Source organism: Notolepis coatsorum (genome assembly GCF_963971535.1).
Source record: "Notolepis coatsorum genome assembly, chromosome: 10".
NCBI classification, from domain to species: domain Eukaryota; kingdom Metazoa; phylum Chordata; class Actinopteri; order Aulopiformes; family Paralepididae; genus Notolepis; species Notolepis coatsorum.
Genome location: NC_140174.1, coordinates 136,181,088 through 136,207,603, shown reverse-complemented (window position 1 = coordinate 136,207,603; position 26,516 = coordinate 136,181,088). Strand labels below are relative to the sequence as shown.

Below are 26,516 nucleotides of genomic sequence, written 5' to 3'. Positions count from 1 at the left end.
CAGCACTGTCTCCACCTCCTCCTGCGTAAAATGCACGGTGTTCAGGGAACAGCCTGGCTCCATGGGGGATAGTGTGTGATGCCATGGTGGTATAGGGAGAGGCAGTGGCGGCTGGTGAATTCTTCCCTGGGGGGGGGGGGGGGGGGGGGGCGGAATTAATTAGTATCCCCCTCTATATCTCCTTCTCTCTCTCTCTCTCTCTCTCTCTCTCTCTCTCTCTCTCTCTCTCTCTCTCTCTCTCTCTCTCTCACTCACACACAGCGAGACGTGGAATCGATTCGTTACACAATCAGACCTAGTAGTATGTGTAGTAATAACAAGAATAACTTCAGTATGAGTACAGGGCTGTACACATATTTTGCATATTGTTTAAACGAGCCAAGGCTAGCTATTAAACTATCGATATGAATTGAAAATGGGGGACCCTGATGTAAACAAGACAAACGTCTTTCTCTGGTCTGCATCCCCTTAACAATTGTATGTATTGAGCCGTACTGTATTGTACCCATTCTGCAATCTGTAAATTCATTAATTCAAACATAGCCATAATCCACTTCTTTTAAATCCAAAAGAAACTCCACTCTCTCTCTGATTAATCCAATAATAAACACATATGTATATCTTGTCATTTTAAACAAGTTACCATTCATTGTCTGGTTGATTATGGATCCACCCACTGCAAAATTAATTAGTTCGTTCAACAACAACACAGCATCGCTCAGATAACAGAGAGAGAGAGAGAGAGAGAGAGAGAGAGAGAGAGAGAGAGAGAGAGCGAGAGAGAGCGAGAGAGAGAGAGAGAGAGAGAGAGCGAGAGAGGAGAGAGAGAGAGAGAGAGACAGAGAGAGAGAGAGAGAGATGAGAGACCGCAACTCACTTTGTTATAGTTGAAACGTGGTCCAGGAGGGCTTGATAAAGTGTATTATGTACACTGTCCCAGACTGTTGATGTATATCCACTGTCCAGACTGCATCCAGCTAGCCATATAGCTTCTTGTTAGCCAAGTTAGGCACCACAAGTACTGTGGACGAGCTGTGTCTTTGCCCATTTCCGCGTGGAACAGCCTGCAAACTACCTGGCGTTCTATCGCCATGCTCTAAGACAAACTCTAACCTTAACCAACTTTCGAAAGAGTGCCTAAGCTTAACCGTCGAAAGAACTTGCCATCATGCTCTAAGACAAACTCTAACCTTAACCAACTTCGAAGAGTGCCTAAGCCTAACCAGTGTAGAACCTGGCGTCGGCCAATCAGAGGGCGTCTCCGAGAAATGCGGGCTACGGAAATTATAGACGCTGCGATGATCTAGATCGCTTGAAAACGCGCCCGGCTTCCATCATATTACATCATATTTCAACGACAGTGCGTTACGCACTGATAGGCGGAATTTATTTGGTTGACCTATTTCATTGGCTGCGAGGATACAGCAATGAAACCAGTGCACGCCCTGCCGTGCGCGATACGTCTCGCCCCGGCCTGAGAGGTATAGTAGTGACTTCCTGTGTATGAAAAACAATTATTTATATTTGATATATTAACGTTATATTGTGCATTGGAAACACAAACATACTTAAAATGAGTAAATATTATTCATTTTAAACATGTTTATTTTATTTCTAGGGGTCTAATAAAAATAAAAATAAAAGAAATTCTTCTTCTCCTCTCTCTTTACCAGGGCGGTCGGCGCCCCAGTGCCCCTAGTGGAGAAACCGCCACTGGGGAGAGGGTCGCCAATGCGCATTTCTCCCTGATATTTCTGCTGATAATAAGACTGCACTTGCTCGCAGTTACTGGGGCACGGAGGGGGGCTGGGATATTCACTGTTGTTTAAAGGGGAACTCCAACATATGCATGACCTTGGTGGGCTCTAGGTCAACTCCTGAAAAGGGGGTCAATGTCAGACTTTGCAATCAAAAGTTAGGGGGCTAATAACCCTTGCCATAATTTCAGTGCGCCCCTAACTTTTGATTGCAAGGTCTGACATTGACCTCCTTTTCAGGAGTTGACCTAGAGCCCACCAAGGTCATGCATATCAAGTTTGGTCAATGTCAGACCTTGCAATACACTGTAAGGCACTGTAAGGCTCTAACCCTCCCCCACTTCCAGTGATGAAGCTAAGCTATGCTAACGGAGCGTCTATTCCCAAAGCTAAAATGCACGCACAGAGACAAAAAAGGTATGTATCTTCTTGTCTAACTCCAGGGAAGATGTTAAATAAGCTAATTTCCCAAAATGTTGGAGTTCCCCTTTAACACAATCTGAATGGCTTTAAAACGTTTGTGTTGCCAGAGGTAGGACAGTTTGTTTTGACTCACCTTCCTCCTCCGTTGGTCGCCTCCCGCTGATGTTAATGATCGCTGCACTATCTCTCGGATAAATCGCAATTGTGATTCAATCCAGGTGGTGACTAGTGCGGGTGTTAGTGCGTCTGGGAGTGATTCTTTCACCAGGAACTTTTTCAGAACCCGAGCGATGTATTTCAGAAGAGGGTATCCAAGTGGGTGTCCCCAGTGATTTACCGCTGTAAAAACTCTGTTTCTGAAAAATACTCCGTTCAGGAGGGTAAATAGTCGGATCTAAACTCGGATCTCCCGATGAAATGTAGTGGTGTTTCTCGTCACGGTGTTCCGAATCTAGGCTTTTCCTGAAGACCACCGCTGCTCATCCAAGGGCTGGGTCGTGTCAGAGAAGTCCGTGTGGTGCGGCAGCTCCAGGCCCGACAGGTGGATTGGCGTCGGGTCATGGGGAATCCATTGTTGTTGATAGATTCTCCCACTTTGGAGCGCTCGCTTGTAGGCAACTTTGATCGCCGAGACCAGACACATAGTCCAGAACAATCTCCACAAGAACATATTGCACATTACTACGTTAACGGCGGCAGTTACGACGGTGTTTGCTCAGATGTTAAGAACGGTGCGCTCCAGCAAACTTGAACTTGAACATGCACGCATGCACGCATGCACGCATGCACACACACACACACGCACACACACACACACACACACACACACACACACACACACACACACACACACACACACACAAACACAGATAGACACACTCACACACTGACACACACACAAACATAAACACAAATAGAGAGAAACACACACATACACAGACAGACAGACAGACAGACAGACAGACAGACAGACAGACAGACAGACAGACATACAGACAGACAGACAGACAGACAGACAGACAGACAGACAGACAGACAGACAGACAGACAGACACACACACACACACACACACACACACACACACACACACACACACACACACACACACACACACACACACACACACACACACACACACACACACACACACACACACACACACACACACATGTACGTACGTGTATGTACGTAGTGGGCCCATGGCGGCCCTTTTTCCTACCAGACCATGCCGGCCTGCAGAGCAGAGGACACGGTGAGGGTCTTGTCTATGTTGTTGGTGAAGACTCCTGCTGCCAGGCCGTACTGAGTGGCATTAGCTCTCTGAATCACCTCCTCCACCCCATGGAAACACAGAATCTGTTGCACTGGACCAAAGATCTAACAGGGAGGGAGAGGGAGAGGGAGAGGGAGGGAGGGAGGGAGGGAGGGAGGGAGGGAGGGAGGGAGGGAGGGAGGGAGGGAGGGAGGGAGGGAGGGAGGGAGGGAGGGAGGGAGGGAGGGAGGGAAGGAGGGAGAGGGATGGAGGGAGTGCATGATGGAGGGAGGGAGGGAGGGAGAGGGAGGGACCATGATAAGATAATGAGAGGTTGGTGGACATATTGAATTGGTTTAATTCAAACAAATTCTATTTTTACTTTGGATTTGTTCTGACTTGGCTTGTGGTAAAGGTGGCAGCCCTAGCATGTACCTCCTCCTTGGCGATGCGCATGTCGTCCGTGACGTGGGAAAAGACGGTGGGCTGGATGAACAGGCCCCTCTGACCCGAGGAGGCCCCACCACACTCCAGCCTGGCCCCCTCCCGTTTACCACTCTCTACCAGCTCCATGATCTTATCAAACTGCTTCTGGTCAATCTACACATGAAAATAGGCATGCGGAGAAATCAGATTCAGAAATCTTTTTTGTCCAAAACCAACTTTGTGAAATCTTATTTTAGATATACAGTATATATATCTGATTAATCGCATGATTGCCCATAGTTAACTCACGATTAATCGCAAATTAATCGCATTATTTTAATAAAAATGTTTATCTACCTTAGAGAGAGATTAGGGATACGGCGCCTGTCACTCCTTATAAGGAACGTTTGATTGATTGTAGCCACGCCCCTTTTTTTCAAAATAAAAGTTTGATTTTTTTTTATCAGATTGTGTGTATTCCAAGGTTTTCAGAAAAAACATTTCACAATATCTTCAGATGGTATTTTGTGTGTATCTTCAGAATATAGTTTCACAACAATCTTAAGATTAAATGTGTGTATTCCAAGGATTAAACATTTAAACTGTGTGTGAGAATTAAGTTACAGAATTAAGAATATATGTATATCTTCAGAATAAAATAAATTTTGTGTATTTCTTAAGAATGTATTCTTCTTCAGAAAGTGTTTTATTTCAAATGGTGAGTGTGTATTTCTTAAGAATGTTCATTTTCTTCCAAGTGGTTGTTCAATAGCATCTCTGTCTGCTGTGTCTGTGTGTGTGTGGAAAGAATTCACCCACATGCTCTGTTGGTCTCCATTCTGTAGAGTGGTTCTGACACTGTCACGACTCTGATAAGTGCATGGTGTCGAGCCGTAAACTGAATATCTCCCAACCATTCTGACCGTCTGCTGTAGGTATTCATAAGACGTGTGTGTGTGTTCGCTAGAGCGATTGAAAAAGACCAACCGTTGTTTTTTTTAAACTGACACCCTCAGTGTGTTTTTTAGAAGGAGAGGGGGTTCCAATGATAGTGAATGGGGTTGGTTCAAAAACTAGTGTATACACCTCCTATCAAAAGCAGATTTACGACCCTGCGACTTCCACCTTTATGCAGACCTCACAGTCCCCCAAGGTGTGTGTGTGGCTATGCGTGTAAGTGTCTGTGTGTCTGTTTTCATGGATAACCCCTCCAATGCACACTGTATAGACTAGAGCGTAACAGTAAGAAGCATTTTGTATAAAAGTATTCTGTACTTCTTCATAACTCAATATTACAGTGAAAGAATTAAGAATAAACTATGTCTGTACAGATAGAGGCAATAGAAACCCCTACTACAGTAGTTTTCACCGAGGATGATCAAAGCAGTATTATTTCGATGGAGAGTTTCAATAGGTTACTAATAAGGGCCAGCATCGTTAGTATGTGTACAGGAGGCGTTATGGGGGTATGTTTTAGTTTGTGGAAGGTGTGTGATATTATCCATGACATAAATGGGGGCGTAATGTAGGGGGAAAAAAAGCTATATATATGTTTCTGATTGTGACTGATAGATCCAAGAACATAATGGCTGACAATATTTGTACACCTGTTATACATACATCTGACAGAATTGCGCGTATTAGGGCATTATTGAGGGCCCCGTGCAGATATGGAAGGGGGATTTATAATGAAGTATGGCCAACGAGCGACGGAATATTGAGTCTGGAATATGACGGAAGATTGGACAGAGTTGCGATATACAAACTGGGCCCAACGGACTTTGAAGGCCTCGGAGAAAGGCCTGAGATCTATTTAAGCGAAAGAGAGTTCTGGCAGATAAAAAAGAATTATTTTGACGCGCTAGACGGTTTGGCCGTCAGAAAACTCAAGGAAGGACAGTTAATCAAACTGTTAACAAGCTCCAGTGACTTAGAAGGTTATTTTGTATATTACACAGCACGTATCTCTATACATAACAAGCAAGGCTTTAAGGGAGTGGGGGATATGACCATTTTCAAACGGTATGCATTTGGAGCCGAGAGTGTTCTATTTACTGTGCCGGTGAATACGTGGTTAGAATGTCTTCACACATGTGGAGCCGTCACGAGCGAGATGTTAAAAGTGCAAGCGGATATGGATCATTTGAAGAGACGTCTCTTTCCATACAAGGACTCAGAGGAAGATGATACCCGTGGGCCTGGTGAGGGTGTGATGGAAGGGGTGTGTCAACCGTAAAAGAACCTTTAAAAAGAAAAAAAAAGTTACAATGGACTTTAAAAGACTTTAATCATGGCCTCCTTCAACAACGGATACGAACTGGAGTCTGCTGTACCCGACTCACCGTTACTCTGCATTTTTCCAACGATGAATAGCTGCACCTGATCACTCATCACAAGATACCATAGCCGATGGAGAGGATGGGGACACACCGCCTAATGGCGAATGGCGATCGCACACACCCGAGTCTGGTTTCCCCCAAGACTTGCCTGTCACAGAGAGAGGGAGACGACTTACAGTACTCCCCGTTGTGGTGGACGAAAGAGCTGGATTCCTAGATCATCAAATGATTGCCTGCATTAAACTACTTATGGCCGAAGTGTTGAAGTGCTGTGTAGATCTACACCTCATCGAGCATTGTTACGGATGTACCATACAACATCCCAGTCAACGTCATCATGAATGCTTGTTTGAATCGGCCTTGTATTACATGATTAACGAACCAGCACTAATGACTTTGTTATGGAATGGTGAACTGATTCCTACCATCAGCGCGCTCCTGGGTCGACTCTGTTTAGCCATTCCATCGCCGCTAAGAATGCAAGGAATCTGCGAGGGGCTCCTCTATGAATTTCAGTCATTTAAGAATAGTGAATGTCTGAAGGATTTGGTTAAGGAGATACACCTTGATTACCCTGAGATTGATACTGAGGCTGTCTATGATTCAGTACAGTTATTCATGTCCACAGTGCCAAAACTAGCCAAAGTCTATAGAGTGTAAGTTGTTTTTTATTTCTAAAAAAAAAAAAAAAATGATGTGTTTTAAAAAAAAAGAAATGTCTCCTGCTTGTTTATTCACTCATGTATTATAATCCAAATGGTGTGGTAGTTTGAAAATATGGATGGCATACTAGCTAAAATATATTATGATCCTTCAAATCCAGGTTCGTTTGGGGGTGTCGAACGTCTTAGAAAGGCCGCAGAGCTTTCCATAGGAGATAAAGTGGGGATAAATGTTATTAAAAACTGGTTATCGAAACAGGATAGTTACACTCTACATAAGCCGGCTAGAATACATTTTAAGCGAAATAGAGTATTCGTTCCGAGACCTTGTCAATTTCAAATTGATTTATTCGATATGCAAAGCTTGGCACAGTATAACGATGGTTTTAAATATCTGATGACAGTTGTAACTGAGGGGTACAATTCCCTGACTGTATTGAGAGTATGGTATTATTAAACCACTACTTAGTTATGTACTTTAATTACTGGCCATACAGTACACGGTATATCTGGTGAACACCCACACAAGAATACAACAATGACACCTAAAGTTCTAGTGAGAGGGATTTATTATTATAGCAACGATAGGTTACAGAATGAGAATTATTGAATTGCGCTTATATGGCGAAGAACACTTAAGTAGGTCAAGAGCGTAAGTCCATGAGCATATTAAGATGGGTATAATTGAATACCACCTGTAGCATAAGAATTACATAAGGTACACTCGTAGTCAGCTGGAGATACTAAGGGGGTTCCCTCCGGTTGTAAGCCAGCAGGGGGGAGGAATGTTCGGATGCAAAAGTCTGGATCAACGAGGAATCAATAAGCTCCAGCTACGGGAGTCGGTACATATACTCCCCTCGATCGGCAGACAAAAGCAGCAGCTATAATCCAAGTATGCGCGACAGCATGGATGAAAGCCAGCCAGCCTCTTCCTAGAGACGGGCTCGAGTGATGCTCCTCACGGGTAGATCCCACACAGCAGTGGGGTAGACGGTTCTCTGCTCCAGCAGCCACAGTACCAAAAGCAATATAATCCAGCCGGAAAAGGCTCTGCACTCGCCGGTGTAGATTCTCCTGTGCACGGTACTTCACATTAACTATGTTGAACTTGACGTTATTTCACTAAGCTCTGACACTTTTACTATCCTATTCGCACGCGGTTCTAAGTGCTCTATTTAGACGCAAGGTTGCTCACTTCACTTGGTCGTTGACTCGTGGTGAAGGCTTTAACGTTTGATAAGACGATACGTTACTTTGAACGAATGATGAACTGAACGAACTGAACGAAGTGCTGCTGTTTCCACCTGCGCCGTATTTATACGTAAGGTGAATAATCTAGTGCCAACCTCAGTTCTGTCTCGTATTACTGCGCAAACCTGGACATGTTGAGACAAGCCTTGGCGGTGGCTTTGAACTCGACATTGGGGGTATGGCCGTTGGCGCCTAGGGGGTCGCTGTCCAATAGGAGAACGATTATTATGGTCTGGCTTGTACCTAGGTAAAGGGATATTCTGTGTATATGTACAAAGAATATACAAGGGATATCAGACGATATACAAATATTATACAATATATCTCAAGTAGTAAATATATATATTCGGTTTAATCTGACCCTTTGTAACAGCCGCCTCCTAATTAGTCCGCACCTAATTAGATAAGCAGAGACAGATTAACCGTCTTGTCCACTACTCAATGTCCGTTGTGAGGAGTAGGGCAATTCACAAAGTCAGTGGGTCATGGTCGTCATCAAGGGAGTCATGTAGCCTTGGCAACTCTATCAGCCTCGCCACGGGTCGGGTGTATGTCCGTCCCTGGACGAGCACTTCTGCCGCTCTGACCTTTCCGTCGGCGCCAGTGATCACTTTGCTTACGCGGCCGGCCGGCCACGCAGCTCGGGGTAGTGACTGGTCTATGATCATGACGGTTGTGTCCACCTTTAAGTTGTCCCCGTCCTTGACCCGCTTCTGACGGGCTGGAAGGGATGGTAGGGGGGTTAGGAGGAAGCGGGCCTGAGACTGCTTTGATCTGTGCTTGGCTGTGCCTCCACCTCCTCCGTCTGTTTCTCTTGTTTGGTCTGTACCCCGTCTGAGGAGGGGCCGGTTCCGGCCGCCCCATCAAGGAGTCGCTTGGGGTGCTGGGTTCGAGGTCAGCTACGTCTGGAGCGCAGCTGAGGGGGGTGGAGTTCGGAACTCCCTCTTGTGCCCACGGTTCTCTCACAGGCCTCTCGCCTAATGTCAATAGCCTCTCAACGGGCTGTACGGGAGAGTGGCCGGTGTCGCTCACCTTTGTGTGTAGGCAGCGTGTAGACGTGGGTTGACTGTCAAGTCCGTAGAGGGGGCCCTGGAGCGTCCACCCCAGTCGGGTCTGAACCGCGACTGGGCATCCTTTGGGTCCGATGTGGGCCGCCTCAATTGGGAGAATGAGGTCCGCGTGGTCGGAGCCGATGAGCAGGGTCGGTGTGGCGCCGTCGATAAGCGGTATAGGTAGTTGACGTAGGTGCACATACTTCGCCATCAGCTGTGGGATGGGGTAGGTGTACTGTGACAGGCCTATGTCGTGGCTGGTGAAGACGTTGGTAATACTATACTGCTTCTCGGGCTGGTCCACCGCTGCTATCTTGAAGGAGACATTTTCACCCTTTATGGTCTTCTGGTCTCTTCTGATGGTACGTATTGTCATTGTTCCTTTGGCACCCCGCAGGCCCAACTGGGCTGCGGCGGAAGCGAGGAGGAGAGTCTTTTCAGACCCATCGTCTAGGACGGCGTAAGTGTCCAGGACCTTGTCCTCGTAGCTCAGGAGCACTCTGACCACTTTGATGAGCACTCGGGGGGTCCCGCTATGCTGGTCTATATGGAGCACTCCTGTTGGTCGGTTGCCTTGTTTGGTTACTCTTCGCTGGTGGGCCCCGCACAGTGCTGCGCGGTAAGCGGCGCCCACCTGGGCCGCCTCACGCCACTGGTCAACTTGGACGGGGTTCAGTGTCTTATATTCGGCGCACTGTGCCAGCCAGTGTCCGCCGTCGCAGTAGGTACAGCAGGGGGCGGTCTGGTGGCTCTTCGGTACTGGTGCCACCGCCTCGGCCTGGTACATTACCGTGACGGGCCCACTTTGTTGTCCTGGCGGACGCCTGTTGATGTCATGCAGGACCTCCAAGTGGGCGCCGCCGCACCTGCTGCACTTCTTCTTCAAACGGCACTCAGCTGCCATATGGCTGCGCGCGCAGCGGAAGCAGCGGCGGTGGTCTTTGATCCACTGACTCACCTCGTCCGTGGTCAGCTTCTTGAAAGTGTCGCATTGATACAGCCGATGTTCCCCTTCACAGTACTGGCATTCAATCTTCCACTCCTCTTTCGTCGAGGGGGTGTTGTGGTTCTTGTGCTGCGGTACTGATTCGGCTTGGTGCATAACGGTCACCGACCGGCGGTTATCATTTGATCCCCGAGGTCCTGGTCTTGGGCTTGGTCCACTCCACACGAACGTGTCCAGTCGTAGGCTGCTGACTTCTCTCGCGAGGAAGTCAGATAAGTCTAGGAGGGATGCCTCTGGGCCGTTGGGGTCGCGGTGGTCTCTCTGCCGCCGAAAACGCTCTTGTCGGGCGGGAGGGAGCTTCTCTAATATCCTTTCTACATTAGAGTTAGCGTACAGTTCATATATCCCCTTTTCCTTTTGGGACCCCAGCATCCCTACCAGGGACTGTACCTTGATAGAGAGGTCATCCAATGCTCTGTTGTCTCTGGCTGGGGGGAGGCGGTCGATATCTCTTATTTCCTGTATCACGTAGTCCCATATGCGTCCATAACGCTGGTCGAGGGCTACTAGAGCCGCGGTGTATGGGGTACTTGAGTTGGAATATGCCAGCGCTATATTATGCGCTCTGGGCACCTTCAGGTGCTTGAGGAGGATAGCATATTTGTACGTCTCATCAGGGACGTCGGACATCATAGTCTCCAAGCACATCCGTAATTCCGTGGACTGTGCTCTGTCCTCGCGCGTAAAGTCGGGGAACGTCGGTGTGCCAAGGTACAATGCCATGGATGGCTGGCACATCGGTGAGCGTTGGGGAAGAGGCCTCCTGGGCGAGTCTCCCCGTACGTGTTGTCGTGGGTTGGTACTTGGTGGGTACCAGGGGTCGGGTACCCAGGTGCTGTTCCTCGGTGCTGACGGTGCGTCAAACTCACCCGTGAGTTGAGTCGGGGGTTTGTAGCGCAGTGACTCGGGGCTGACGTCTGGGCTGTACTGGGCCTCCTGGTCCAGAGTACGTTGCTGCTGGTCGGGGCTGTACTGGGCCTCCTGGTCCAGAGTACGTTGCTGCTGGTCGGCTTGACATTCCTCCTCTTCCTCTTCCTCTTCCTCTGCTAGGTCCTGGAGTCTTCTGTTCAGTCTCTCGGCGACGTAGGCCGGTTCTTCCCGGTTGCTGGGTCTCGTATGGACCGGCCGGGGAGGGGGTTCGGAGACGCAGACAGGATCCTCCTGTTGGCGGGGTCCCGGGTCGCTTGGTCGGGTAGGGGAATGTGCCCTAGACCCTTGTCGTGATGATCTCCGGGAGCTCCGTGCGGAGAGAGGGGGTGTCGCCATGGCGATCAATTGTTCTACCATCTACGCCTGCAGCCGGTCGCGCTCTGCTTCGCGCTGGGTATGGGCGGCGTCGCGCTGTGCATCGGCGGCGTCGCGCTGTGCTTCGCGCTGGGTATTGGCGGCGTCGCACTGTGCGTTGGCGCTGGCATGGGCGGCGTCGCGCTGTGCATTGGCGCTGGCATGGGCGGCGTCGCTGTGCATTGGCGGTGGCGCGCTGTACCTTGGCGCGGCCTCTTTCAATGTTTTCTTCCGTCTGAAGGCGTCTGGTCTCCAGTCTTATGCAGTCGTCTTCACTCCTTTGTTGCGCCTGGAAGCGCTCTCGCTCGGTTGCAGCGTGTTCGCGCTCACTGAGGGCTTGCGCTTGCGCGTGAAGGCGCTCTCGTTGGTCTGCAGCTTGTTCGCGCTCGCTCGTCTGTTGCGCTTGGAGTCGATCGCGTTCACCCTGAAGTCGATCGCGTTCGGTGGAGGCTGCCAGGGTGGCGATGAATGCCTGCGCCAGCATCTTGTCCGCTCCGCTGGGGGAAGACACCGACGGAGGTGATCGGCTTCTGGCAGTGCTCGTTGGAGATCTGTTCTCTGGGCGCGCCTCGAGGTCCGTCTCCTGGGCGCGCTTCTCTTCTGGTAGTGCGTCGGGTTCTGTCCCTGGAGCGCTTTCTTTATCCTGGAGCTCTCCGGGGACCGTCCCGTTGACGTTGTCTGGGGATATAGTCATGTCATGTCCCCCCTGGTCCCCCCCGTGGGCTTGGTCAGTTACGTTAGAACCCACTGGGGTCTCTACTGGCAGGGTCGTCTGGTCGGTAGGATTTGACATGCTTTGACTATCCGCTTTATTTATTTTATCCGCATTTACCGTCTTTATAAAGCTAGGTATTAGACTGACAGCGTATGCCTCTAGATAGGGAGGTGGCTGACGTCTGCCCTGCGGGCGTTCTAGCTCGGGGGAGCTGCTTGGGGAGTGTTCACCGCTGGCCATGGTTAATATCAATATTATATTTAGATATTACACTGATTACCCTCTGGCTCGAAGGACCAATTGTAACTGAGGGGTACAATTCCCTGACTGTATTGAGAGTATGGTATTATTAAACCACTACTTAGTTATGTACTTTAATTACTGGCCATACAGTACACGGTATATCTGGTGAACACCCACACAAGAATACAACAATGACACCTAAAGTTCTAGTGAGAGGGATTTATTATTATAGCAACGATAGGTTACAGAATGAGAATTATTGAATTGCGCTTATATGGCGAAGAACACTTAAGTAGGTCAAGAGCGTAAGTCCATGAGCATATTAAGATGGGTATAATTGAATACCACCTGTAGCATAAGAATTACATAAGGTACACTCGTAGTCAGCTGGAGATACTAAGGGGGTTCCCTCCGGTTGTAAGCCAGCAGGGGGGAGGAATGTTCGGATGCAAAAGTCTGGATCAACGAGGAATCAATAAGCTCCAGCTACGGGAGTCGGTACATATACTCCCCTCGATCGGCAGACAAAAGCAGCAGCTATAATCCAAGTATGCGCGACAGCATGGATGAAAGCCAGCCAGCCTCTTCCTAGAGACGGGCTCGAGTGATGCTCCTCACGGGTAGATCCCACACAGCAGTGGGGTAGACGGTTCTCTGCTCCAGCAGCCACAGTACCAAAAGCAATATAATCCAGCCGGAAAAGGCTCTGCACTCGCCGGTGTAGATTCTCCTGTGCACGGTACTTCACATTAACTATGTTGAACTTGACGTTATTTCACTAAGCTCTGACACTTTTACTATCCTATTCGCACGCGGTTCTAAGTGCTCTATTTAGACGCAAGGTTGCTCACTTCACTTGGTCGTTGACTCGTGGTGAAGGCTTTAACGTTTGATAAGACGATACGTTACTTTGAACGAATGATGAACTGAATGAACTGAACGAACTGAACGAAGTGCTGCTGTTTCCACCTGCGCCGTATTTATACGTAAGGTGAATAATCTAGTGCCAACCTCAGTTCTGTCTCGTATTACTGCGCAAACCTGGACATGTTGAGACAAGCCTTGGCGGTGGCTTTGAACTCGACATTGGGGGTATGGCCGTTGGCGCCTAGGGGGTTGCTGTCCAATAGGAGAACAAATATTATGGTCTGGCTTGTACCTAGGTAAAGGGATATTCCGTGTATATGTACAAAGAATATACAAGGGATATCAGACGATATACAAATATTATACAATATATCTCAAGTAGTAAATATATATATTCGGTTTAATCTGACCCTTTGTAACAACAGTCATTGATGTATTCTCTAAAATGGTATATGTAAGGCCTTTAAAAAATAAGACAGGTTTAGCTGTTACAAAAGCCTTCGATAGAGTCCTAGAGGAGAGTCAAAAACCTATAAAAATACAAACGGACGAAGGTAAAGAATTCTTTAATAAACATTTCCAAAAACTGATGCAACTACATAATACACCACTTTGCAACAGGAAGTGAATTGAAAGCGAGCGTTATCGAACGACTGAACCGTACATTGAAGGACAGGATGTGGAGATTTTTCACAGCTAATAACACGTTTCTGTATATTGATATGTTGCAGGATATGATACAGAGTTATAATAACACGTTTCATTCCAGTATTAAAATGAAGCCTTCAGAGGTCTCAAAAGATAACTTACTACAGGTATTTCAGAACCTGTACGGAACAGTACCTCTAACGCATAAAAAAACTAGATTTTAATTTGATATAGGCACTACCGTGCGTCTAGCTCAATATAAGTCTGTCTTCGACAAGCGCTATGAGCAGACGTATACGTACGAGACATTTATTATAGTGAAGCGTTTAGCCCGTGTCCCTGTTGTGTATGTCCTTAAAGACCAAGATGGTGAAACGGTAAAAGGAGTTTTCTACGAATTGGAGTTGCAAAAGATTGTGGAAGGGGCTAATAAAACATACAAGATAGAAAAATGTATTGAGAATAAAAGGATAAACGGCAAGATGTATACGCTGGTAAAATGGATAGGATGGCCTGCGAAATTTTATTCTTACATCTTAAAGAGTACTCTCAGAGGTGTATGAATAAGGTTCATATATAATCCTATACTTTTTTAAGGACGGTACTCATAATTCCGTATATTAACACGATGGAGGGGTTCTACGTTACGCTACCTTCCAACGAGTGTATGTCAGTGTTCCCTGATAATAAGGCTTCTAGTTTCAATATTAATCTGGCTAAGCCCCTCCAATTAAAAGGTGCTTGGGTAGTGGGACTGGCTGAAATAACATACCCCCATACATGGTATAATATACCCCCCGAGTCTGCATATTATGAATGCAGACATCTAAAACATCATCCCAACATGTTAGTTGAAACAATAAGGGTAGGCTCCGGAGGTTACTATAAAAATACTAAGCAATTAATAAAACTAATCACAGATAGTTTACGCATGACATTGATATAAAGGCGGGGCTCCTTTATAACGAGATCACTAATAGATGTGTGTTTACGGGGAATGGTGTGTACGAGGTGAGATTCTCTCCAAGGCTATCCTATGTTATAGGGTTGAAATCCAATAAATGGTATGATTTAGCTAATATAGAAGCCCCATATCCTGCAGATTTAGGTTCAGGTGTATATAATCTATTCATATATTCTAATCTCTCAGACCACCAGCTCGTAGGGGATTCATACGTTCCTCTATTATCCACGGTACAAATCAAGGGGTCATACGGAGACATTGTGAACATACGTTATGATCATGTACATTATTCTAGGGTATCAAAAACCGATATAAATACTATTCAAATAGAAATCAAGACAGATACGGATCAGTTAGTCGATTACACGTACGGGAAGGTGATAGTAAAATTATATTTTAAACCCTTGGACATAAGTGTGTAATAAAAAAAAAGATATTATGGATCCACACATCCATCCTAACCGGTTCGTTAGTTATTATGTAAATCAGGTGGGACACGGCTTAGCAGGATTTGCAGGGGCCCCTGTACAATACGGTCGTGGGGTAGGGTCTATCTTCTCCAGATTATTCAAATTTGTTATGCCTTTTCTTAAAACAGGTATTAGCATAGCTAAACCACACATCAAGACTGCTGCTAAAAATATAGGCAAAGAGGTTTTAGACAACGTCATCCAGAAGGTCACCACTAGGATGGGTGAGCAGAGCGGTTCCGGTTTTCGGCTTGAGACCTTTGAGAGGCATGAGGTCATCGAAAAGAAGGATACATCCTGGTTGTAGATTGACAGCTATAAAGAATAAGAGATCTTATAAGAAGAGGCCGATTAAAAGAAGAGGTCTTAGTCAGAGAAGACAACCGACGAAGAAACGTGTAAAGGATATATTCTAAGTGAAACATGATCCATCAACGCTCTCAAGAGTGCTCTTATACACAGCTATCGATTGAGCGAAGTGATTATATTGAAATATCCCCCATAACCGCTCTAACTAGAGATTCCCCTATAGAATTTAATATACCAGGTGAAGGTGAGCGCTACTTGGACCTCAATAATACGTTACTATATTTAAAGGCTAAGATCAGAAATGGCGATGGAACTGATTTGGCAGCCAATGCGGATGTCTCTATAATTAATTATCCGTTAAACACCCCTTTTAGCCAAGTAGATGTAACTGTCCAGGATCGTTTAATCAGTCAATCTAGTTCTACGCATCCTTATAGAGCTATGATTGAAACATTAATGAATTATTCTCCCGATAGTTTGAATAGTCAATTTACCGCTGGTTTATTCGCTAAAGATACAGGCGGGGCCATGGAAGATATCCGTCTAGGAGCTGAAGGGAGAAATAAAGGCTTAAAAACCAGGTGGCATGAATGCGCTCTATCGCGCGAGTTTCATCTACTGGGAGGAATCCATTCAGATATATTTTCTAGCGATCATCTATTATTAAATAAAGGTGATTTAAAAATAAAACTAACTAGAGCTAAAGACGATTTCTGTATAATGTCTGCTGTCGATGGAGGGTTCAGACTACATATTATTAATGCAACCTTATTTGTAAAAAAAAGTCGTTGTATCCCCTGCTGTACAGTTAGGCCACGCAACTGCTTTACAAAGGGGAAATGCACTATATCCATTAGCTCGTATTAATGTAAAAACATTCTCTATCCCTATTAACTCGAGGGTTTCAACTCACGAAAACATCTTTCTGGGTTTGCTACCAAAATACGTCATAGTTGAACACGAAGCTTATAATGGTACCCCTATTAGAAATCCATTCAATTTCCAACATTTTAATTTAGAGTATGCCGCCTTAAGCCAGGACGGTCGTCAAATCCCATCAAAAGCGTATCAGCCCCAGTTTGCACAAGGAAACGCTGTGCGGGAATACTATAGTTTATTTTCAGCCACCGGGCGTCATCTGAAGGATTCTGCTCTGATTTTTGATCGAAGTGACTTTCTAGCAGGCTATGGCTTATATTATTTTAATCTAGACCCTGATGAGGAAGGGTTGGCCTCATCCCCCGCTGCTACAGGGAATCTACGTCTGGAGATGAGATTTCAAGAGCCTCTACACACCACCGCAACTCTAATCGTATATGCATGTTTTGACTCAATTCTCGAAATCAATGACCTATGACAAGTCTTGGTAGATTACTATTAAACTATGAATAATGTAGAACTACACATGTTGTGTTCATCCTTGTTGGGGTCTCGTTTTCAAGGTGTTTGGGCTTGTAATGAACTAAAAACCAATTTACAGAATACCAAGACTAGACCTTTTTATTTTATAGTTAATACAGATCCTAGCAATAAGCCAGGTGTGCATTGGCTCGCTGTGAGTCTTGATAACGAACGAGAGGGTGTTTTTTTTTTTATTCCTTCGGGCTCAGCCCTAACTCTAAAGCATATCCGTCAGACATTAGTGAATTTCTACAAGAAAATGTTACAGAATCCTATTATTATTCAACTCGTAGAGTGCAGAATGAACTCTCAGCCTATTGTGGACATCATTGTGTATATTTTCTATGTCAAAGAGCGAGAGGATACAGTATGAACGATATCATATTTAAACATTATACAGGAGATACTTTGAGAAACGACCTCCTAGTTAGTAGATTTGTCATGAAATATAAGAAATGTATATTAAAATGCAGAGGTAACCATAGACAAGCGTGCTGTAGTTTAAGAATGTTAAAAGATTGTATGTAACAAAAAATAATAAAAACACACAGGTTGAAAGTATTTCATTTTGTTGTTTTTTATAAAAAAAAAAATACAAAACATTAATGCATTTCACAAACAGAGCCTATCTGTATCCGTTTCATTATTACGTCTCCTTTTTCTACGGGTGGAATGATTTTCAGAAGGCGAATTCATATCTCCTTCTGAAAATCCTGTGCGGGTCTTTAGAGCATTCAAAGAGGAACGTGCATCTTTATTTGCAATATATGATAGAGGTATATTAACCTCCGATAAGGTTTGTAGAAATACATCATAACCAGGACCTGGTGCAGAATGTTTAGAGGTAGTAGTTAACGCTTTTAAGTAATCAAGCATATGCGAGCCTTTTATGGGGATACCGTCGCGAATAAACTCGCCTTTAAGATTCCATGATTTCGTGGGTATAATTTTTAATTGTTGCATAATCATACATGCTTTTATTTGACTTCTAACGGGGAGTGCAGAGACTAATTGGTCAATATCTTGTAGGGTTCTGACCTCTGCTTCTTCTATCGGTACTGCCATAGGTAAAACTTTGGGGGTAACATGTTCTTTTTGTCTGAGTAAACCTAGATAACGATGTAGAAGAATATTCATCTTCTTAGCCTTATCCGAATCCGATGCATAGACAGCTGGATTATGTAATCGTGATGCATTGGTGTCAATTGGAGGCAACACCTGTTCCTCTTTGTCTATAATATCGTTCAGAATATTATACATTCCTGTATGTAATTTATCAGACGCTTTCTCGGTGATATTAATAGGAGTTGTCATCCTGTTTGTGGAGACAGGGTTCCATTGGCTCTTAGGAATTAGAATCATTTTCTGCATGCTGGTCCTTATTAGTTTTTTTTTATGAATAAAGACGTTAAAAATGGAATGGCTACGCTGAGTAACAGTAGAAAAAAACCGTCCCCAGTTTGCATAAGCTTTTTTCTCTTCTTTGACAGATTAACTTTGTTATCAGCCAAAAGCTTTAGGATCTTCTTTTTTCTTCTCAGTTTATGTATGTGGACTTTTTTAAGAGGAATAACACCTTTCAGGACATTTAATGCTATCTCACACACACATCTCAACAGATTTGGTGAAGCCCTAGTTAACATCTGCTTTCGAATGAGGGGAGGACTGTTATATAAAGCCTTCAATACATTCATATGACCCCGTATACGAAAAGACATGATCCTTATTTTCTAATGTAGACGACAGGGGGTCCTTCTTGAGGTAGTAAGCCGGTTCTAAGTCGCAACTGATCAGGGCAATGGGGGCGTATATCTATTAATAGGTACGAATAGGGCTGGATAGTAGCCTCTTTGAAACTATCCAATAGGAAGGATCTCTCGCCCGGATACATTTGGCCCGCTAATACTGAAAGTTGTAACCTGTCCCTAGGGTTTTTAAATAAAATCAAGTAGCTAGCGTTAAGACTAATTGTACGGTTATGTTTACCCTGTTGAAAAAGATTCTGTGTAAGCATTATCACACTCATCTTGCGATGGTGTCTGTACTGAGCAGTGTTGTGCTAGTTACTGAAAAATAGTAACTCAGTTACTTTACTAGTTACTCATTTCAAAAGTAACTCCGTTACGTTACTAGTTACTTACACCCAAAAGTAATGAGTTACTGTGAAAAGTAACTATTTAGTTACTTGAAGAATAAAAAAATTGCTCCCATGCAGATACTCAAAATCGATTGATAAACTTGACAGTTTCCATTCACATCACTGAACTCTGCTAAGCAATGTGGTCTAGAGATACAAACACAAATCTGACACAAACACAAATGTCCCGACGTAATAAGAAATGCACCGTGCCTAATTGCTCGCGGAGGTTGAGCGCAGGCACGTTGTAGGTTGCGCGCGTGCACGTTTAGGTCTGCGCGCATGCACGTTTAGGTTTGCGCGCATGCACGTCTAGGTTCTAGGTTCTTGAACAGCCTTGATATCTGTCGCCGGAGCGTTTCATTATAATAAACCGTCTTGCAACGTTGTTTAAGATATCAATCGTGCATTGCAACGTCAGAATAGTTAGGATATCAATTGTGCATGAAAGGACTATATTTATATTGTTTGATTAGTATTGATGAGATTTGTTGATCAACTTGAGTTTCCATTCATTTACATTCACATCACTGCACTCACCTCACCAGTGTCTGTCGAGATGTAACGTTATTCCAGCAGCAACATTTTCTTTATCTCATTTCCATGTTGTACTGTATATTCTCTCTCCAAGTAGTTGGAAATAGTTTTCCGTCCCATTTGCTGTGTGTCGCGGCTCGCCTCGTATCATTCTACGCGGGTGGCAAGTGGATTTGGATGAGTCCTGGTAGTTAACGTTAACTTAGACTCCAGTATCTTTGAGCCAAAACACAAATGACATAACTAAAACGTTATTTTCTTTTCGCTCGACAAAAGAGAAATACGCGAGGGCGCTGCCATTATTATCAGTCAGGAATAGTAAACAAAACACGCCCCCAGCACAGCATTTCCCCGCAGCCAGAGAGGATATGAGGATAATAATAATAATAATAATAATAATAATAATAATAATAATAATAATAATAATAATAATAATAATCACTACCGCTCGCTATCAATCTACGCCGTATATAACGCAAATAACGCAGTGACGAACCATTCAATAACGTAAGTAGCGTTACTGAATTTCAAAAGTAATGCGTTAGAGTACTAGAACTCGCCAAAAGTAACTTTGTACTTTGTAACGCGTTAGTCCCAACACTGGTACTGAGTAAACATTTTGGCCACTTCAAGATGTTCCCCAGCTGAAAAAACCATATCATCGAGAATAATTAAGTGATTCATACTCCTAGGGAATAGTGTCTCGTCATTAAATGATTCTGGCAACCCTTTGACAAAAGTGATTTTTATTGTCTTCAACAGTTCATCATACATTGTTTGATAGCAATCATAAATCCATACAATATTATCTGGTACATTTGACAAAGATTCATTACAATTTTCTAATATTTTCTGTACAAGATAGGTCTTCCCACAGCCACTAGGACCCGCTATAATTGTGGACATTGGGAGCTCTAAACGAGGATCAAAATCATATTCTGCTGTAAACTCCATTTTTTCACTCAATACCCAAAAGGTTTCGTCGTACCGTCAGAGTATAATCGTCTTTTATCGTAAACCACTCTGACCTTCTTCAAGACGTTGGCGTTAGAAAGAGTTAAACCTACAGGCGGTTAGGTGGTTGAGCGGAGATTGCGTTCGTCACCAGCCCCGGAGCTGAGCTGGATTTGCCTGTTCGAATCCAGCTCACAGCTCCGGGGTTGTCACCAGCTTGGCTGGCCGTCTGCACTGATACAATTGGCTGTATCAGAGGGTGGGAGAAGCTGGCGGGGTGGGTCCGGGTCGTTGTAAACAGCGACTCCTACAGTTCGGTCGGGGCGCCTGCTAAGCGCGGATTGGACGTGAGGGGGATAGTGTGGTCCTCCCACACGCTACGCCCTCTCAATGAGAATCCGCGCTGCCAGGTGAAAAAAGAAGCGGTGATTGGCTGGACGTATGTCGGAGGAAGCACGTGGTAGCCTCCACTCTCCCAGATGATCTGACTGTGGGGGGTAAGTGCGCAGCGACCAGGAAGGGACTGGGAATTGGCATACGACTAACATTGGGATGGGAGAAAATCGGAGGAAAATGGAGGGGGAAAAAGACCAAAAAAAAAAAAAGAAAGAGTTAAACCTTTTTTACATCTGTTTATATTGAACTGGGGAGCATAGAGGATCTGGTCGGGGGCTGAAGGGTCACGTTTTAGATAATGTTCAACTAAATTACACATAGACCCAAATGAAACCGTTCTGCAGCTATCATAAGTCTGGGTTATCCCCTTAGCTTTCAAGACAACATTATCTTGGTTTGTACGATAGGCGTATGATTTGGGTCCACAAGTTACCAAATCGATGATAGATTCGTCCGGGCGTAGCTCGCTAGTCAGTTCGCCTAGATAGGATCCTAAAGGCAAACTCTCACCATCCTTATCTGTCTTATAAATCACACTATCAGTGTCATGATATAAAACATTTTCACCAAGATTATGCAGATAGCTATACAGATGCATACGACCGTAGCCTGTCACAAAGGATGCTATGAAAATATTGGTATCTCTTTGACTGAGAAGATGACGCTCCGTATAACCCCACTGTACTAAGGCTATGTCATCATTAAGGAATGAAAAGTACTTGACATCATATTCTTCAGAGAATAAAAGTTTGAAGAACTCTGCAGGGTCTCTTAATAACACAGTGTTTGGTAAATTAGAGCGTTGAGCAAATTTACCCCAAAAATAATTCAACATCAATTTGAACAGACACCTTTTTGCGGGGTTCGATATGATTGAGGCCTTATCTAGCAGTACCCCTTCGCGGCTATGGTATTCGGTTATGTATCGATCTTTATCGGACTCTGTGACCACGTCAGAGGGGTAGCCGCTCGCTTCTGTCTTGCCTTTCAAGAAAGCTTTAACGTACGAGCCAAAGATATCGTTACTACGTTCAGGGAAATCCCATACTTGGTGGATTTCAGCTACGCCTAGCTCTATAGCTTTGTTTAACTCGGGGGTAATCCATACACCTGTTAACGAGCGTTCAACATCCGTGTGCAGACAATCACTTTCCTGATTGTTTGCGAGAGCACACGTTCGGCACAATGGGAACAGGAGTTTACCGTTTCCTCTATAGGGGAGTACCGGAAAGTATAATCCCCGCGGTGGAGTTACAGTTGCTTTGATCAGTCCAAAATAAGTGTTTAGGTCCTTGAAATCACTGCGTATAATAACTGGATGGCCTGTAGGGTAGAAATACTCTGAACAGCTCATAACGTGCGGATATAAAGAGCACACATCGTTATACGATATTTTCTCATCAGGTGTGGTGGTGTAACGTAATCTAATAGCGGATGTGCGTCCTCCGTACAAAGCATCTCTAGGATCAAAACATTCGTCAGTCAGACTGTATGGCTATTGTTTAAGGAAAGCTTGAAGTTGTACGTCTGTATCTTTCAAAACTTTCCAGTCATGTTCCCACATAACAGTTGTGTAGACCGTACGTTGCTTTTAAAACATCTATCTTAGCTAAACTATCTGTATACATTTCTCCATACAGTTTACGGGATTCAGATCGTGGGCCTTGTAGCATTTTATACACCTGTGAAAAAAGCAGCCGTAAAATTCGAAAGCGTGTCTCTCTACGCCGTTGTCATGATATCCATCTAGATAGTACGGGCCTACATGTGTCTCGCCACCATTCAAAGCATGTTTTATGGAAATACCATGTTTTTTAGACATGTATTCGAGCCATTGTATGGCTGCACTAGAGTAACATTTCTGACTTTTATAATTGCTCGGATCTGGTACGGCTAAAACGTTTGGCTTTAGATATTGTGTTTTGAAAACATGTAAGCAGGCCGATGCTATGGTGATAGACTGAAACGGATCGACCGATGTTTCTTTAATAAAATCCTCCCGAAATTTCAGACATACTCGGCTGAGTATATCCACATCGTTGGTACAGTAACGTAGCGCCTCTGATGGAAAATTAAAAACACCTGTCTTAACGCTGTCGTACCAAAGAAAGAATTTCGCTCTTTCTGACGTGGACATTCCATCAGGGTTATAGCACTCTGGTGCTGGATAGTGACCTATGTAGTTAAGGTTGTCTAGAGAGCTGAATGAATGGGGAAAATAGCCTTTCATTTGATCAGTATACCCCATCGCTGCGGGCAGTTGACTTAATTTCATTGGTAGAAAGGATACGGAGTCGATATAGCGTTGTTGAAATGTTTTATCGTTTAAACATAGGATTTTACTACCTTGTGTGATTAGATCGGGGGTTAATCCATCTTTAACCATCGGATTTAAGACTAGATAGCTATCGAAACCGCGACTATTATGGGCAATGAAGGTGTGACGTGCTTAGCGGCGTTTTCGAAAATGTTTAAGAAACTGCTTAACACAATCAATGCCTCTCCACGAATACTTACGATTATTAATTTGACTGCAAATGAGATACGGCACATGAATATTATTGGAGTCCACAAAAGATTCAATATCGTAAAACACTAGGCTGGGTGGGGCCTTCGTCTCGACGGGTAATGTTTTGAAATAACATTTATGATCACGTTTGGCCGTCTCGTTAGGTAAAGGGTCCTGCACACGTGTTCTTTTGGTTTCGAGGCCGCGATGTAGAACAGATCACCACATTTTTCACATTTTTTATTAGCGTCGCAAACAGATCTCTGTTTTAGTGCGGTCGGACGACTTGCTTTATGTTGGTCATAACAGAAAGACGATTGACAAATCCTATTGCAATCTTTACATTTCCGTAGCGCTTTTGGCTTTGTATGGCAATCAGCGTGGTGACATATGGAACAAGTAGTCTTACATGTGTGTCCACCTTTACTCGTGTACCCCGCATAACACCCCGGACACATGTACGCTGTGCCTAGAAAAGCCTGCAGTCTTGTTATTCCGTAGTAATGCTCGGAATGTAGGAGAAGATAGAGAGCGGGCTCCGCTCCTTCAAACCCTGAATTATAATGCGAGAAACCTTTATCATCTCGAAAGAATACGATTATTGAACGATTTAAAAACCTCTCGAAGCGTTGTATATCGGTGAAACTCACACCTCCTTCAGGAAGATCTGCAAGTGTGTGTAAATTATTACCTCTCTGGTAGGCAATATCTTGATTTATAGAAGGATCTAGGAGTAATGCAACGTTCGTGGCAAAACACTGTTGATCGTCGGGGTTTGTTATGATGTTTAAGTAACAACGTTTCTTGGCGAGGATCTCGCTGTCTAGTAAACCGTACATTTTTCTTCTGACACCCCCTTCGCCCCTAGGCACTTGTATGATCTGTGCCATCAGTTGTAAGGTTGTATCTGCGAGTAATGCTTGATTTGATTGCACTACTGATCGAGTATCAGGTAGAAATCCTCAAGACCTTCACGACCTTTAGTGAGGTTTCTATAAACCACTTCTTGCATAGTGTCACCTATTAACGATACCTGTATGAAGTCTCTGTCTGTTGTCTCGCTCTCGATTCTAGTTAGAACGCGGTCCATGGTGTCCATAATAATATTATGGAATGCCTCGAAGTCGGGTGGACCCTTCGCGGGTTTTAAGTTAAAATGTTCTCTCAACTCTATGTTATTATAACGTCCACGACGATGTATAGTAGCACGACCTCTACCAGTTTGCATAGTAGGATTCTCTGCGTTTGAGGGAGGTTTCAAGAGGGTGGTTGGTATGCGTGTATCATTAGAGGTTGATGGTAAGGGGCTCGCCATCGTTGCTTGTATTTCATCTAATTCAATCAAGGCCTCATCCCAACCCGCAGAATCTATAGGCTCGTTGTCATTATCATCGTAGCTATTTGTGTATCGCATTTGAATATTAGCCGGTGTCTCACTTATAGCTGCTAGTAAGGAATAATTTTCGATCGATGTATTTGAGCGTAACGCTAGAATACTAGCCTGTGCCTCACGTATAGCGGTTGATAAGGAATCATTTTCGATCGATGTATCTGACCGTAGCGCTAGAATACTATCCTGTGTCTCACGTATAGCTGTGAGCAAGGAATCATTTTCGACCGATGATGGGGTTGTTTGTATGGAAGGTTGGATTATAGCTACAGGGGTATTCTGCGTTGAATTATTCAAACATGCAAGAGTATTAAGGCGAGACACTGCAGGTGAATAGTCAAATATACTTTTTTTGTTGATTTTGAGATTTTGTTATATTTTGCTTCCTAAACATGTCTTCTATGAAACTAGTGACAATAAAACGTCAATAACACACATTTAGTTGTTTATTTTACATCATTTTGCCTTATTGCATCCATAAATGTGCACATATTTAATGGGGAAGTGCCTCATTTGCATATATAAACATAAATTTCAGAAAACTTGCAATATATTTTTTCTTAGTTTACATGTACATAACAAATTGGGAAAGTTTCATAGTGATATCTATTCAAATATGTTTTGCCTATTAGGGGGTACTACACTGTACTACACTGTTTGTAGCCTGTGTGTAGTTCTGTTCAGTTCAATAACATCATTATTATTATTATTCAGTTATCAGGCATGTGTTTAGGTTGTCTATTACTAATGGTTTGATTAGGTATTGTGTTTGTAAATATCTGTTTAAAAAAAAAGTATGGCATTTTACAATACAGAACTTTGAAGGCGTTTTCCCGAAAATGAGTTTTAAGAGTTTTTCCTCATACTCTGAGCCAGAAATCTCCACTTCAGTAGCACTCACATATACCAAACCTTCCAGTTCTATTCATATCTATGTTCTGAAGGTATTTACAGAAGGGTTTGTTGATATCGCATTCATACCCTGATTTATATCACATTTTATTCCTAAAAACATGGCGAAATATGGAATTTTACCATAAAAATTGACTGAATGGAGTATTTTCTGATTTATGGAGTGATAAAAAGAGATATCCAAAATCCCCTCTGTAATAACCTTTGGCTCTAATATGTCAACAAAATGAAACTATAATTTTGAAAATGGCTTTATCCAATGTTCAGATTTCTGTCCTGGAATTATATGCAAATTAGTGCATATTTAAGTAGATCATGCCTCATTTGCATATTTAAACATACAATTTCAGAAAACTTGTAATACAAAAAAGTCTTGTCTTAATATAAGTAATCAACTGGGTTGTGATATCTATTAGTTAATTTTTTTACCCTATTCACCTGCAGTGTCTCCCCTTAAGCAGCTCTATTGTATGACTATAATCAGGAGGGTGTACATAGGCACTGGTGATTTCTAGATTTTCTAGATCTATGTTGAATAGCAAGGGGTTAGGTTCATCAGTGTTCAGATAGCCTTCAAGTTCGGCTCTAAGCGTATTAATCATCTCTAT

The 26,516-nt window shown here is 44.0% G+C and overlaps 1 protein-coding gene across 1 annotated transcript in view; it reads right to left on the bottom strand.

The window, feature by feature from the left end:
* LOC311235733 (aldehyde dehydrogenase, cytosolic 2-like) overlaps positions 1-26,516 on the bottom strand; it is a gene marked incomplete at both ends in the record, with an annotated part of 150,114 nt that overhangs the window by 24,320 nt on the left and 99,278 nt on the right. Inside the window, 2 exon segments of the mRNA XM_084323199.1 lie at positions 3,401-3,558; positions 3,869-4,033. Of these exon segments, the coding sequence (XP_084179325.1) occupies positions 3,401-3,558; positions 3,869-4,033 (323 nt within the window).